Below are 15287 nucleotides of genomic sequence, written 5' to 3'. Positions count from 1 at the left end.
AGAGACAGAGCATGAGCAGGGGAGGGGTAGAGAGAGAGGGAGACAAAGAATCTGAAGCAGCTCCAGGCTCTGAACTGTCAGCAGAGCCTGACCTGGGGCTCGAACTCACAGACCGTAAGATCACAACCTGAGTCAAAGTCGGACGCTTAACTGGTTGAGCCACCCAGGCTCCCCATCTGTCTCTCTCTTAAAGAGCTTTCCCAAAGGTCTTCCCAAATTACTTCTGCTTACGCCACATGTACTGTGTACACCCCCAACTCATGTAGCCTTTTAGCTGCACATATTATTGGCCAGGGAAAAAAATACCAAGGCTCTAATACCGAGGAGAAGGGGGACATGGGTTTGGCGCATCAGCAGGTGTCCTCAGCGTTCTCCCTGCCGCCCCCACTCAGAGCCAGGCTGCCTCCCACCTGGACCCCAGCAGCAGCAGCGTCCCCAGTCACCGCTCAGCTGCCCTGCTGGCGACTCTGGTAACAGCGCTGCTTGTCTAAAAATAAGTCTGATGGCGGCGCCGCGCTGGTTCAGTCAGAAGAGCACACGACTATTGATCCTGGGGTCATGAGTTTGAGCCCCAGGTTGGGTGTAGAGTTTACTTGAATCAGTAAATATTTTTTAAAAAGTCTGATGGCTTTATTCTTCTTCTGAACGTTTGCTGGTTCTTCTGTGCCTGTGGTCACAGTCCACACACTCCACGCTACCTTTCTGGACCCTTTGCAATCCGGCCCTTCCCCTGCGGTGTCCTTCCCCCCGCCCCCCCCAACCGTGGCACTCCCGGGGCCTCTGGGACCTGGTGCCCAGCCCTGTGTTGGCGCCTGTGCTCCATCCTGTTGTTAGCTCCCGGCCGTCAGTGCTAACTAGGTGGGTGAGTAAAGGGGATCACAGCCACATAGGAGGAAAGAAGATCGCGGGTTTGTGACTTTTTTTTTTTTTTTTTGGATGTGAGAACAACTTGGCCCTTTGTCCTCACTGCTAGTTAAAAACCTAAGACAGACTTAGAAAGCCGAGGGGGTTGGTGTGTCCGCAGTGGATGAGAGTTTGTGTCTGTTCTCCCCTACGTATGTCTTCCGTCGTGACCGGATGGTTTTCAGAGCTCCATCTCTGGGGTGACGGCCGCATACAACCGAGAGCAGCTTTGGCTCGCCAATGAAGGCTTGATCACCAGGCTGCAGGCTTGCTGCCGCGGGTACTTGGTTCGACAGGAATTCCGATCCAGAATGAACTTCCTGAAGAAGCAAATCCCTGCCATCACCTGCATTCAGGTATCCCACCCAGTGCCACAGCGCACGTGGCTCGCGGGCTTCTCGGGCAGGGGCAACGAGCAGCCAGCTCTCTAGGTCCTGTGTGGTTGTTGACCCCTGGCCTCCTCTTGGTCTCTCTCTTTTTGGACAAGAACTTCCTCTTTGTTACCGTTACAGAGTGTGCTGGGTGGTTTTGGGGTGAGCGGTCCAGCCCAGCGGCCGTTCTTCTGCGGCCCCTTATTATCCTCTCACACTGTTCCTTTGTGTCAGATTTGAATATTGGGGAAACAGCTGTGGTTTTACTACAGTGACAGGGCAGCATGGGGTCCTGGAAGAATTCCGCATTAGGAGTGATGGCCCCAGCACCGCCATTTGTGGTGACCCCTGCTGTTTGTTCCCCCTCCGTCGATGGGGATGTTAATGCTAAAGCTTCCTCATGAATTGCACTTGGGTAACCTATCAAGATGAGATTTTTTTTTTTTTAACTTCCTCTGATCCTTGGAAAATAATATGTCAACCATAATGTTTGATGGTTTCAGTCACAATGGAGGGGATACAAGCAGAAGAAGGCGTATCAAGACCGCTTAGCTTACTTGCGTGCCCACAAAGATGAAGTTGTAAAGGTATGGCAGCTCGGTGTGGGGTGTGAGTGTGCTCTGTGTTGAGAAGAAGGACTGTTCTAATTCCCAGAATCCTTCTTCCACAGATTCAGTCCCTGGCAAGGATGCACCAGGCCAGAAAGCGCTACAGAGATCGCCTGCAGTATTTCCGAGACCATGTAAGTACCCTCGGGTATGAGAACCAGTAGAATTAGTTTTCTGTACTCTTGTTGGCGGACAAATGAACCAAGGAACAACTTCTTCTCTGTTCCTTAGATAAATGACATTATCAAAATCCAGGCTTTTATTCGGGCAAACAAAGCTCGTGACGACTACAAGACTCTCAGTGAGTAACCGTGCTCAGCAGACAGGAGTTGAGCGCCATCAGGTTCTGGGTATTCTCTGCGGATCTCTTTTCTGGTCCTAAAGGCAAGGCTTCGCGGGTAGTGTGCTGCTTGGGACCTAAGCCCCTTTGCTAACCCCGTGGCTCGACGTCTCGTTGCTTGCTGCGTTAGCCTCTGTCATGGTGTAGCGGTAGCGTGACCAAGAACACTGTGCTTGCTGGCTGTCTTTGCACATCTCACAAATAAACAAATATCTTAAGTGTGGAGAGAGTTATTTTTTCCGGACAAAGCTGACATTTCCTTAAGATTTAGAACTTTCTCTGGTAAATTCCATCCCGTGTCTGACGCACACTTTCTTTCTGTCAGTCAATGCTGAGGATCCTCCTATGATTGTGGTCCGAAAATTTGTCCACCTGCTTGATCAGAGTGACCAGGATTTCCAGGAGGAGCTTGACTTGATGAAGATGCGGGAAGAGGTCATTACCCTCATTCGGTCTAACCAGCAGCTGGAGAATGACCTCAATCTCATGGATATCAAAATTGGGCTGCTCGTGAAGAATAAAATCACACTGCAGGTAGGCCCAGCACCACCCACGGCCTCGGGGCCCCTGCCTCCCCCGTTCTGACCTGTGGGGGGGCAGGCGCTGACTTTCTTCTCAGCTAATGCCATCCATTCTTCTCAATTACATGAGAAATGAAATAATTCAGTAGCGGAATTTAAACAGAGGAAAGAAGATAAAAACCATCCCATGATTCCACCACCCAACAATCATTTTATATCTTACGTTTGCACTTCATGTTAGAGGATAAGGTGCTTCCCATGTGATGAATAGTTATAAATACTTTTTCTAATGTATATTAAAATTTTTAAAAAATGTTTATTTTTTAGGGGGAGAGAGAGAGAGAGAGACAGAGTGGGAGGGAGGGGCAGAGAACCAGAGACACAAAATCCAAAGCAGGCTCCAGGTTCTGAGCTGTCAGCACAGAGCCTGATGTGGGGCTCAAACTCAAGAACGGTGAAGTCATGACCTGAGCCGAAGTTGGACACTTAAACAGGTGTCCACCTGGGTGCCCCTAAAAGATTTTATTTTTGAGAAAGAGAGAGAGAGCGAATGCAAGTGAGGGAGTGGCAAAGAGAGAGGGGGACAGAGGAGCCAGAGTGGGCTCTGCTCTAACAGCAGCAAGCCCAGTGTGGGGCTCAAGCTCATGAATTGTGAGATCATGACCTAAGCCAAAGTCAGACACTCAACCAACTGAGCCACTCAAGTGCCCGCATCATAAATATTTTTTTTTTTAAATGTTTTTTTATTTATTTCTAGGAGAGAGAGAGAGAGAGATAGTGTGAGCAGGGGAGGGTCAGAGAGAGAGGGAGTCACAGATGGAAACAGGCTCCAGGCTCTGAGCTGGCAGTCAGCACAGAGCCCGACGCGGGGCTCGAACCCACGAACCGCGAGATCGTGACCTAAGTGAAAGTCGGACGCTTAACCGACTAAGCCACCCAGGCACCCCCCGCATCATAAATATTTTTAATGGCAACAGCTATTTGATATTTAGGTTATTCTTCCAGTTTGTAGTACAAATTACATTATAGTTAATGTCTCCGTGAATATGTAACTTTTATGGTATTTAATGCTTTCCTTAAGATAGATTCCCAGGGGGATGCCTGAGTGGCCCAGTTGGTTAAGCATCCGACTTCAGTTCAGGTCATGATCTCATGGTTTGTGAGTTCAAGCTCCATGTCAGGCTCTGCGCTGACAGCTCAGAGCCTGGGGCCTGCTTCAGATCCTGTGTCTCCCTCTCTCCCCTGCTCACACTCTGTTTTTCAAAAATAATTAGTAAAACATTAAAAAAAAAAAAGATAGGGGCGCCTGGGTGGTTCAGTCGGTTAAGTGTCCAACTTTGGCTCAGGTCATGATCTCATGGCTCATGAGTTCAAGCCCCACGTTAGGCTCTGTGCTGACAGCTCAGAGCCTGGAGCCTGCTTTCAATTCTGTCTCTGTCTCTCTCTCTCTCTGTCCCTCCGCTGCTCATGCTGTGTCTCTCTCTCCTTCAAAAGTAAATAAAAAGAAAATAAATAAAAGAAAAAAAAAGATTCCCAGAAGTTGAGTTTCCTGAGCCAGTGGATATTTTCATGGCCCAGGTTCTCTGTTTGTTTGTTTTTAAGATTTTAAGTAATCTCCACACCCAATGTGAGGCTCGAACTCACAACCCCAAGAACAAGAGTTGCAGGCTCTATTGTCTGAGCCAGCCAGGTGCCCCATGGTGTACGTTAATAGGGAGGTAGAGGTAGAAGTAGATTGACTGGTATGATGGATGTCGTGATTCTCAAACAGTTGATGGGATCCGTCACTGAAGCAGACATTCCTGCAAGTTTAGCTTTTTGATTTACGTGTTTGTTTTTGTTTACAGGATGTGGTTTCCCACAGTAAAAAACTTACCAAAAAAAATAAGGAACAGTTATCTGATATGATGATGCTGAATAAGCAGAAGGGGGGTCTCAAGGCTTTGAGCAAGGAGAAGAGGGAGAAACTGGAAGCTTATCAACATCTATTTTACTTATTGCAGGTGAGTGGTTCCTGGAGTGGGTGGTGTGGGATTTGACTTATTTGCTTTCCCAAAAGAAAACCTTGGCCATAAATCTCTGTGAAAGTATTTCACACTTCCACTGAGGGGTGAGCAAAGGGCTGTCTTCTTTATTACCTATGGACACTCTCAACTTTTAAGTTTAAAAGAACATGCATATTTTGTGTCAGCCTTTATATTATCTCGAAACGACTTACCTCTCGGTTTTATTTCAGACCAACCCCACCTATTTGGCGAAGCTGATTTTTCAGATGCCCCAGAATAAGTCCACCAAATTCATGGACTCCGTAATCTTCACCCTGTACAACTATGCGTCCAACCAGCGAGAGGAGTACCTGCTCCTACGGCTCTTTAAGACAGCCCTCCAGGAGGAGATCAAGTACGAACAGATCACTGCCAGGCTTGGCACCCAGTGCCCCCGCCACACGCTCACACTTCGGGATTCAGCTCCCCGTAGCTTTGCTTTGACCCCAGTTAACACTGTCATCTGTGGGAAATACTTACTCAAGAGAAGTTTCTCCCCTCTTTTTTTTTTTAAGTTTATTTATTTTGAGAGAGAGAGAGAGTGTGTGTGTGTGTGTGAGTAGGAGAAGGGCAGAGAGAGAGAGAGAGGGAGAGAAAATCTCAAGCAGGCTCCACACTGTCAGCACAGAGCCTGATGTGGGGCTTCAACTCACAGACCGTGAGATCATGACCTGAGCCAAAACCAAGAGTAATAGGCACCCTGAGAAGCTTCTACTTTTTAAGTCACTGATATAAAGTGTTGCTGCTTTGGGGAGGTGGTAGAATAAGAGATTTACTAAAGCGATTTTAAGGAAGATTCTATATTTTTAAAAAAGTTTTTTTAATGTTTATTTTTGAGAGAGAGAGAAACAGAGTGCAAATGGGGAAGGGGCAGGCAAAGAGGGAGACACAGAATCTGAAGCAGGCTTCAGGCTCTGAGCTGTCAGCACAGAGCCCGATGTGGGGCTCAAACCCATGAACCGCGAGATCATGACCTGAGCTGAAGTCGGACACCCAACCGACTGAGCTATCCAGGCACCCTGGAAGATTCTATATTAAGATAGGATTTTTAAAAAGCTAATGAATACATGAAGATTCCACATTTTTATCTAAAAAAAAGGACCTGTTCATGTTCCCATGATTGAGTTTGCAAACAGCAAGTGGTTCCTGGGCTCAGGTCAATGTCAGTAAATGTTTCTAGAGAAAGAGCATATACCTCTTTCCTCCCAACTATTTCTCTTTCTAGGAGATGGGTCTCTAAGTAGGAACTCTTATCTTTTCATTGACAGAGTCTGTGATTAGTTTAAAACGAATTTGTATCTGGTGTTTTACAGGTCAAAAGTAGATCAGATTCAAGAGATCGTGACAGGAAATCCTACAGTTATTAAGATGGTTGTGAGTTTCAACCGAGGTGCCCGGGGCCAGAACGCCCTGAGACAGATCTTGGCCCCTGTTGTGAAGGAGATTATGGATGACAAATCTCTCAACATCAAAACTGACCCCGTGGATATATACAAATCTTGGGTTAATCAGATGGAGTCCCAGACAGGAGAGGCAAGGTACGGTAACCCTAACACCTTTTCCTTTTGTTTTCATTTTTTTCCCTTTTAAGGAGCTAACCTTTGATTTATAAACTGATAATTGTTCAAATAGTTTCTTCCTAGAAACTTCTTCTTAAAATGTTGACCTCATAATTTACTCACTTATTTAGCAAATATTCATTGAGCGCTTACTATGTGCCAGGCACTGTGTTAGGAACACAATGAATGAAACAGACAAGCTCTCTGCCCTCTGTTCATAGTTACTGTGTGGGAGAGACAGGTACATAAAAATGAAATCACAAATTGAGAGTGTTATGAAGTTTTGCCTAGGGAACTACAATGGAGGCTACACGAGAGCTCTAACTTCGGTGGAGTGGTTGGGGAAAGCCTCTCTGAGAAGGTGAACTTACACTCAGCTGAGACCTAAAGGTTAAGATCAGACCAATCTTGCCAGTTGCTGGGTGCAGCATATTCACATGTGAATGCTCTGAGGTGGAAGGAGCTCGGGGGCCCAGGACCTGAAGGGACGCTGGCCAGACTGGAGATGCAGCCAGATGGGTTGCCTTATCCACGGGAGGTCACTGTGTTTGGTTAAGGTGGGGAAACACGGGGAGTGGGCTAGACCAACCACATGAACGTAACTGGGCACTTGTATGCTGGGCAGTGGTTTAACCACCAACAGCACTGCGTCCAGAGAAGGCTGTGTCATTGTGTGCATTGTGTGGGCAATGCAGGAAAAGCACGGTTCAGAGAGGCAGCGTGTTTCTGGTTTTATCCGGCTTGGGTAAGCAGTGTGGGCCAGGGTGGTTTTTCCTGGTGGTTATGGAGTAGGGTTAGACCGCGTGCAAAGATCTCTGGAACTTAGAAGGAGGGGCTGTCTGCATCCTCACTCTTCGAGGTGTGGTCTGTGGACCAGAGACTGGAAATCCTCTGTGGCTATCTCTCAGCACACCTTGAGCTCAGCTGGTGTTCGTAGCCTGGCTTCCTCAGCGAGGGAAGCGGTGTGTTGGTTACAGCCTGGCCCAGGCTCCTTCCTCCTTGCGCTGCTCTGTACACTGGCGCCAGCTCACACCTGGGCTCGCGCTGCTCGGCGTGCCTGTGCATCTGGGTGCCTGGCCCCCAGGCAGAGTAGAAGGTGCGCTCTGGATGGAGAACTGAACGCTTTCCCGATTCCAAGAAAGGGCTTGTGCCCTGTTGGGATCATTTGGCATCTGATCAGTTTCTCGGTAATGTGCCAGTCTGTCACTAGGAGGCAGGCTCTTGCTGCGTGTGACCAAGAGTCCATTTGTGGTTTGCCCTGTGCCCCTGAGCCTCAAATCTTGGGACGTGGTCGACCAGCCATAGGACTGGACTGGGAAGCTTTGCCTGAAGCTCGGGCCACCCCTGGACGACAGCCCCGTGGACACTGGCTCATGGGGACGAAGGCATCCCTTGTCACGGTGCAGGAACCAGTCCATTTCAGATCAGAGCACCACGGGGCGTCTCCTCATGTTTTTCCCTGTGAGTGCCTGTCAGAAACTGGTGTCTTACTTTGTTTTTCCAGAAATGGAAGTTGATTCAACACATTATTTTGCTGCTGATAACTAGGGGTTGTACACGTGTACAGGGTGTGGTGGGAGTCCATCCTGCCTGCCGGCCTCATGGTCCTTGAGCTTCAGCCACATACACAGCACACGGGGACCTTGCCCCTCTTGGGAATGTTCGCCTCTCAAATCTCAGAAACGTAATACTCGGTTCTCTGCCCACACTCGTTGAGCACTTGTATTCCCTTTGCTCACCATTACTTTTTATAAATGTCATCTACACATAAAGTTACAAATTTTACTTATATGAAAGATGTATAGAACATATAACTTACAAGTAGTAAAGTAGAGGATACTCAAATTCCATGTAGCCAGTTGTTTCAAACAATATTTTTTATTGATTTTTGCTGAATTCTTTTGTTTGTAATTCAGCCACAATTTGATGAATGATGTTGTATCCCTGTATGCTTATATCTGTTTGCCGTTGCTTCTGTGACAAATTACCACAAACTTAGTTCCTGAAAACAACAGGAATGGCTTCCCTTGCAGTTCTGGAGACCAGAAACCCAAAATCCATATCCGTGGGCTCCAAGCAGGGTGTTGGCAGGGGTGGCTCCCCCTGGGGCCTCTCGTGGGAAATCTGTTTCCTACCTCTTCAGTTTCCAGTGGCTGTTGCCTTCCGTGGCTTGTGGCTGGATGGATCCGTGTGGCCTGCCTCTGTGGTCACGTTGCCTCCTCTTCATGTGTACCAATCTGCCCATGCCTCTCTCTCGTTAGGACGCTTTGGATTGGATTTAGACCACTCGGACAGTCCAGGATTATCGTTACTACTCTTTGCCCTCATTGACGGCACCAGAACCTTGAACTCCCACATTTCATTTTTGTCTTTCGGCCCCTCCTGTCCTTCCCATTTTAGCCTTGCACGTCTATTTTCCTGCCACTTTGTTCGGACTCATCCCTCTCCTTGAGGGATCTTGTCAGCTCCTCAGGCTTCAGTTCCCATATGTAACTGTCACTTCCGTCACCAGAACCTCAGGGGTCACCAAGTGCCACTGATTGTGTCTCCCTAGTATCTCTCATATCTGTTCCCTTAGTCCCCACTGCTGCATCCTTGTTCATGACCTCATAATTTTTTAATATATATTTTTTAAATGTTTATTTGTATTTGAGACAGAAGGGGAGACAGATTGCAAGTGGGGGAGGGGCAGAGAAAGAGGGAGACACAGAATCCGAAGCAGGCTCCAGGCTCTGAGCTGTCAGCGCAGAACCCAACATGGGGCTCAAATCCACGAACTGTGAGATCATGACCTGAGCTGAAGTCAGGCACTCAACCAACTGAGCCCCCCAGGTGCCTCATGACCTCATAATTTCTTCATCAGGCTGTGGCACTGGCCCATCTCTTTCATCTGTGACTATCCATCATTAATTAATTCTTCATGGTGGGCCAGAGAAATCTTCCTCAAATTCAGATCGCGTATCTTTTAGTGGCCCTCTGTGGTTTCTAGGAAAATTCCAGACCTCTTAGTATTTTATTATGTATATTATGCAGAGGGCCCTCCACAACCTGGACCCTCTTTACCTTCTCATTTCTCCTTCTCTGCCTTTGCTTTGCATTTGATCTTCTTTCCTGAAAGAAAGTTTTTCTCCCATTTTCCTTCCTGCTTGTGTGTCTCTCCCACCAAACGAAGAGACTCGGGAAGCTGTCGTGTCTCATACTCCTTTCACCCTAAGGGTCTATCATAGCGCATGGCACATAGTTCTAGGTGGTCAGTTCACAGCTAGGACCTGGGTTCAGATTCTGGCCCCCTATTCTTCTTCTCTACGAGCATGAGCAACTTAACCTCATCTCTCTGGGTCTCTCTGTCTACGAAAGACGCAGCGGTGACTCATGCTGTTTCTGGCTATTGGTCTAACACACGGGGATTTTTGCTTTCCTAGCAAACTACCCTATGACGTGACCCCTGAGCAGGCTTTGGCTCACGAAGAGGTCAAGACGCGGCTAGACAACTCCATCAGGAACATGAGGGCGGTGACGGACAAGTTCCTCTCGGCCATCATTAGCTCTGTGGACAAAATCCCGTGAGTGCCATCAGTCGTGACCCCGGACAGAGCCCCGTGTCACTAGTCACTGACTGCCCTTCTGCTCCCCAGCTGCTCTCATTGAGTTTGTGTCCATCCCACAGTTACGGGATGCGCTTCATCGCTAAAGTGCTGAAGGACTCGTTACACGAGAAGTTCCCTGATGCCGGTGAGGATGAGCTGCTGAAGGTAAGAGTCTGCACGCCGGCACCGTCCGTGCCCTGCAAGCCATCCTTTGACGTGAAAGTTAGAAAACAAGGCCGACCTTAGACCTTCAGTAAGTGTGCAAGCATAGTTTCTGGCAGTAGCTTGCCATTGGTTGTGAGCTCTTGAAAGTAATTGTAAATAGCAAATGACACCTCTCTTACTACCTGTAAAGTTTCTTTACTGTTTGGCACACAGACCTCAAACAAGTAAACAAGGTGGACTTTTCCTGTCTTGAGATCAGTTTCTCCAAGTCCTGTCTTTTCGCTGAAGAGTTGCTCCCTCTGCTGGTGGCTGGGTGAATGGCAGCAGGCGCCATGGTTTCTGCTAAGGCTGAACTGATAACTCTTTCATACTTGGCTGTGCTCCTTCCTTTTTTTTCCCCCCCCTTAATCTGAACACTTTTTTCTTCTCTCTCCTAGTTCTGTGCTTTCCTACAATGAGGCCTCGATTCTAGACTTTCTATTCAGGTGAATTAAAATTTTTTTTCTTTGAATGAAACTCCAGGGGAAGTGCTGTGACTGTCCTTGAATTCTTCTGTGCAGGAGATGTGTGTTGAGTGACTTTAATTTCAGAGGCATGAACTTGTCCACCATCGAAGTCTGCAGCATGAGGCTCGTGGGGTTGGGCAGATGGCACTGTGCTAACTGGGTCGTTAGCTCTGTTTGTCCGTTTCTCAGAATGAAAGCCCAGCTATGTGATATAAGTAGCGCACGTGGGTGCAGCAGCCTGTTTGCTGCCGTGATATGTGAACCAAGGATGCCCTACATCCCTTAGCATCTATCCTTAGCCTGTCGTTTCCCCTTCCGAGGCTGCTCTTCCATTGTACTGTTGTCAGTTCTGTTCTTCTTTTCTGTTGCTCTGCATCCAACCAAGGGATGTTCGGTTCTTTTAGTTCGGACCTTGAGAGAAAGGGCGTGTGCATGCATGCATGTGTGTGTGCATAGTGTTTATTTTTCCTCACAGGACTGCCTTTTCTGGTTTTCTTTGCTAACAAAATCATCTGTGGCTTACGAGGAGGAGTGGTTTTTAACACTGTCTTTCTTCTTTCTCTGTTCCCAGATTATTGGTAACTTGCTTTACTATCGCTACATGAATCCGGCCATTGTTGCTCCCGATGCCTTTGACATCATTGACCTGTCGGCGGGAGGCCAGCTCACCACAGACCAACGCCGGAATCTTGGCTCCATTGCAAAGATGCTGCAGCACGCGGCTTCCAATAAGATGTTTCTGGGAGATAATGCTCACTTAAGCATCATTAATGAGTATCTCTCCCAGTCCTACCAGAAATTCAGGTAGGGGAAATGAACAGGGTATTTGAAAGGTCCTGTGGGCATGTTTCTATCTCTGAGAGTCAGGACAAGATTAAACACTAGAGCAGAGCTGCCCTGGGGCTCTGCTATATCGAGGACTACACGTTTGATGTGCCCAGAGCCCCTGGAGGTGATGAAGAGGATTTTGAGCCGTTAAATGTGTGCCAGTGAAATAGACTGCACTTAAGCTAACAGCAGCAGCTCCTCGTTAGGCTCGGGTTCCTTTGTCATCGGAGAAGAATTGGGGAGTGCTTTTAATATTTCTCAAACAACCAGTTGTGAGTTCAGGGCATTGCCTTAGAGATAAAATTGGTTTGCCTAATGACCTGGGTGTTTTCAAACTTTTAAATTACAGTTGAGCCATTCTTGTGGATGGAATTAAAATTGGGTGGAGGGAGAAGTTGTTAGAAGCACCCACCCCTAAGGCTGTGAGGCAGAGCAGACACGTGGGAGCTTCTGTACAGTCAGCGGCCTTGACTGGCTCCTCTTTGAACTCGTTGTTGTAGGGGTTTGTGAGATGTCCTCTCACCAGCTCCTCATGGATGCGTCACTCAGGTCTGCTTCTGGTGTTTACTTTCAGACGGTTTTTCCAAACTGCTTGTGACGTCCCAGAGCTTCAGGATAAGTTTAACGTGGACGAATATTCTGATTTAGTCACCCTCACCAAACCAGTGATCTACATCTCCATTGGTGAAATCATCAACACCCACACTGTAAGTCTTTCTTCTTTAATGACTTAATCTCATCGCCCTGTCCCTAATTGTCTGCCCTAGCTGCTGTTTACCATCTCTGGAGAGCCGTATAGCTCGCCTTCCTTTGATCTTACTGACTGTACATCTGCCTTGTTTCTCTTTATTTGTATATTAACTGTATCTACTAAGCGTCTCAAGGTGGCCCCCAGACCCCCTGCATCAGAGCCATCTGGGCTAATGGTCACAAATGAAGTTCCTGGTCCCCACTGCAGGCCCGCTGTAGCAGAGTCCCCACTGGTGGACTCCTGAATCTGACCACTGATCTAGGGACCTGATAAAAACCTGTTTATACTGTCCCTTTGGTTTGTCCTGGCCCTCTGTGTTACTTCTCTAACATGTAAAATACCCACTTTTTCCTCTGTGTCCCTTGGGTGCCCCTTTTATCCCCCCAGATTTTTATAATTAATTTCTTTCCTCTTTGAGGGTGTATAGAACAGGAAATGAGGAAATATATAAAATGTAAAGGAAATTTCAGGTGATATCATCCCTGCAGACATGCCCGAGGGTAATAGCATCTTCAAGGCTTTGCTTGAGTGCCCCTAAGATCATGACATTGACCCGATGCCCTTTTCTCTGAATTAAGAGATCCTGTCTACTAGACACTTACAGTAAGAGTATGAATGGTTGGAGGGTACACTGATGACTTTGGATATTAAAGTCTCTGGGGTTGTTATTCTCTTCCTGTGCAGGGAACATTTAAATCCCTTCTACCCACAAGGTAAAGTGAGTGCCAGTGTTTCCTTTCCATGGATTATACCAGAAGTCATTCAGCAGAGGCCGGTGTGATGCTCTTTGTATATTGCATTGTTTACTTGGGTTAGTTTGCTGAGGGTTGGCCTGTCAGTTCTTTAAACGTAGGAGCTTTGTTACCTGACCACTTCTGTGCTGTTAGGCATTGTCAGTGGGGCTGAGGGCTGAGGCTGATGGGCTGTTGTCGTAAATGGACTTGACTCCTGGGTGTTCCGCGCAGCTCCTGCTAGACCATCAGGACGCCATTGCTCCGGAGCACAACGACCCGATCCATGAGCTGCTGGATGACCTGGGCGAGGTGCCCACCATCGAGTCCCTGATAGGTAAGTTCTGACGTAACTGTTCAGAAGGCGACAGGGAAGATGACGGAGGGGTGCTGAAATTGCCACCTCGTCCGTTTCTGTACTGTTCCTGCTCCAAAGGTACGTTAGGGAAGAAACAGATCTGATCCATCCCTGTCTAGTGGAAGAAAGAGTTTTAAATGTATATATTAGACACATAACCCTATAATTATAAGTCCTATAAAGGAAATGAGCAGAATATTTTGAGAGGGAATTATCATAATTACTGTAATGATTTGTCAAATATGTATGAAATTATTTTATTATGAATCCTTTGCTTTTATCACTTAGCATATATTTCCTTTTACTTTTCAGTAATAGGTATCCTTGCCACAGTGTACGTGTTGGCTTAGTCAAGTATCTCCTTCAACCCAAATTATCTTTTCTTTGTATTAATGTCTCCTCTCTAGTATCTCCTCCTTTGTTATACTGATCCTCTGTATCCCCCCAAAACTATAGGAGAGAGCGCTGGCAATTTAAATGACCCCAATAAGGAGGCGCTGGCCAAGACAGAAGTGTCTCTTACACTGACCAACAAGTTTGATGTGCCTGGGGATGAGAACGCAGAAATGGACGCGCGGACTATCCTCCTAAAGTGAGTGCAGGAAGTGAGAGGAATGAGGTGAATATGGTGCAGTGGTGCCTTGGCCTTGGCAAACACGTCCACTTGCTCGTACCGGAAACCATCATCTTGGCATTGTAAGCCTGTCGTAATTCTGTTCACCTTGTCCATTGTATGTGGCACAGGCCTTACCTGCCTCATTTGCTAAATAAGACGCGGAAGTGAAATTTACACCTTAGAAATCCTGACCCTGGTGCCCACGCCATCGTTGTCACATAAGATAAGTCTGAGGCCTCGGTGCCTTGTGTTCACAGCGGCCCAGTGGGACCTCTGTGAGGTGGTGTGTGCGCTGCCGCCACTTAGGGCCATTCGAGAGGAAGTGGGACATCTGGTGATGTTTCATCACTTGCCCCATCTCCTTCCAGCACGAAACGTTTAATTGTGGATGTCATCCGGTTCCAGCCAGGCGAGACCTTAACTGAAATCCTAGAAACACCAGCCACCGCTGAACAGGTAAAACTTATGGGTTTCACATACGACAGCAAGGCACACGGATGCTCCCGTGATGGGCGCGTGCCAGGGTGGAGGGAGGGGCGTGGGGAGAGGGGAGAGCCAGGAACTGGTAACCTGGGGCTGTACTGGAGGGTGGTGATGCGGGCCTGCCAAGAAGGGTGTTGACCCCTGCACTGCCACACAGATGCTCTTAGGGCGTAAGGCTCATGGCCTGTGTGTGTGGCTTTGCATTTTAATTTAATTAACTGAGGCTGAATCGGTGAGTCTATCTGGTAATCAAGGGAACGTTCTGTCATTAGAATTCTGGCAAGTGCCTTGGTAGATAAAAGGAAAGTGCAGAATGTGGCTCTTAAACTCAGTGAACTCATGATCTGCTTGGGGAACTATGGTGTATATACCTGAAATAATTAGAAAATTATTAACAGTGGACTTAGGCAATGACTAAAAATGCCAGAAATTGAGGAAAGTGGCCAGTGAGGAGCAAGCCACGAGGAAGGAGTGGGACTTGAGCTGCCCTCGGGGGCGTGGCTGGCATCGGGTGGCAAGTGCAATAAGAGGCATCTTGAGCAAGGGGAGTCCACACAGACAGAGGCACAGTGTGACCTGGTGGACGTGATGTGACCAGACCGACTTCTCTAGAATGAAGGTGTGGGTGAGGGTGAGGGTGAGGAGTAAGGCATGGGGACACACCGTGGAGCCCCTGGTTGGCACTAGGGACACATGAGCAGAGCGATGTTGCCACCCTGGAGCCGTTTAGTACTGATCAGTTAGGCAGAGCTAGCCGAGCAGGCAGTGCTTGAGTAATCTAAGCGGGGGGTGGAGTTCCAGGCCCCGTTGGTTGGGGGGTGCTCGGCAGTGGGAAGGGACAGATGGGGCGCTTCGTGTTAAGACCCCTCATTTGCATTTGTAAAATGTAAAAAGTATGTCAAGCCATTTGTTTCA

At 47.8% G+C, this 15287-nt stretch overlaps 1 protein-coding gene across 1 annotated transcript in view; it reads left to right on the top strand.

Moving 5' to 3' along the window:
* Positions 1-15287, top strand: part of IQGAP1 (IQ motif containing GTPase activating protein 1) — a 101554-nt gene that overhangs the window by 72804 nt on the left and 13463 nt on the right. Inside the window, exons 19-33 of the mRNA XM_039256899.1 lie at positions 1089-1259; positions 1778-1861; positions 1945-2016; positions 2114-2183; positions 2548-2756; positions 4591-4746; positions 4980-5143; positions 6102-6326; positions 9770-9910; positions 10015-10099; positions 11177-11409; positions 12008-12140; positions 13150-13252; positions 13730-13865; positions 14258-14345. Of these exons, the coding sequence (XP_039112830.1) occupies positions 1089-1259; positions 1778-1861; positions 1945-2016; positions 2114-2183; positions 2548-2756; positions 4591-4746; positions 4980-5143; positions 6102-6326; positions 9770-9910; positions 10015-10099; positions 11177-11409; positions 12008-12140; positions 13150-13252; positions 13730-13865; positions 14258-14345 (2070 nt within the window). The remainder of the gene's footprint in view (positions 1-1088; positions 1260-1777; positions 1862-1944; positions 2017-2113; positions 2184-2547; positions 2757-4590; positions 4747-4979; positions 5144-6101; positions 6327-9769; positions 9911-10014; positions 10100-11176; positions 11410-12007; positions 12141-13149; positions 13253-13729; positions 13866-14257; positions 14346-15287) is intronic.

This window comes from Hyaena hyaena, unplaced genomic scaffold (assembly GCF_003009895.1).
Source record: "Hyaena hyaena isolate Hyena2069 unplaced genomic scaffold, ASM300989v1 scaffold_13, whole genome shotgun sequence".
NCBI classification, from domain to species: domain Eukaryota; kingdom Metazoa; phylum Chordata; class Mammalia; order Carnivora; family Hyaenidae; genus Hyaena; species Hyaena hyaena.
The sequence above is the reverse complement of the archived record's forward strand: the minus strand, read 5'-3'. Positions and strand labels throughout refer to the sequence as shown.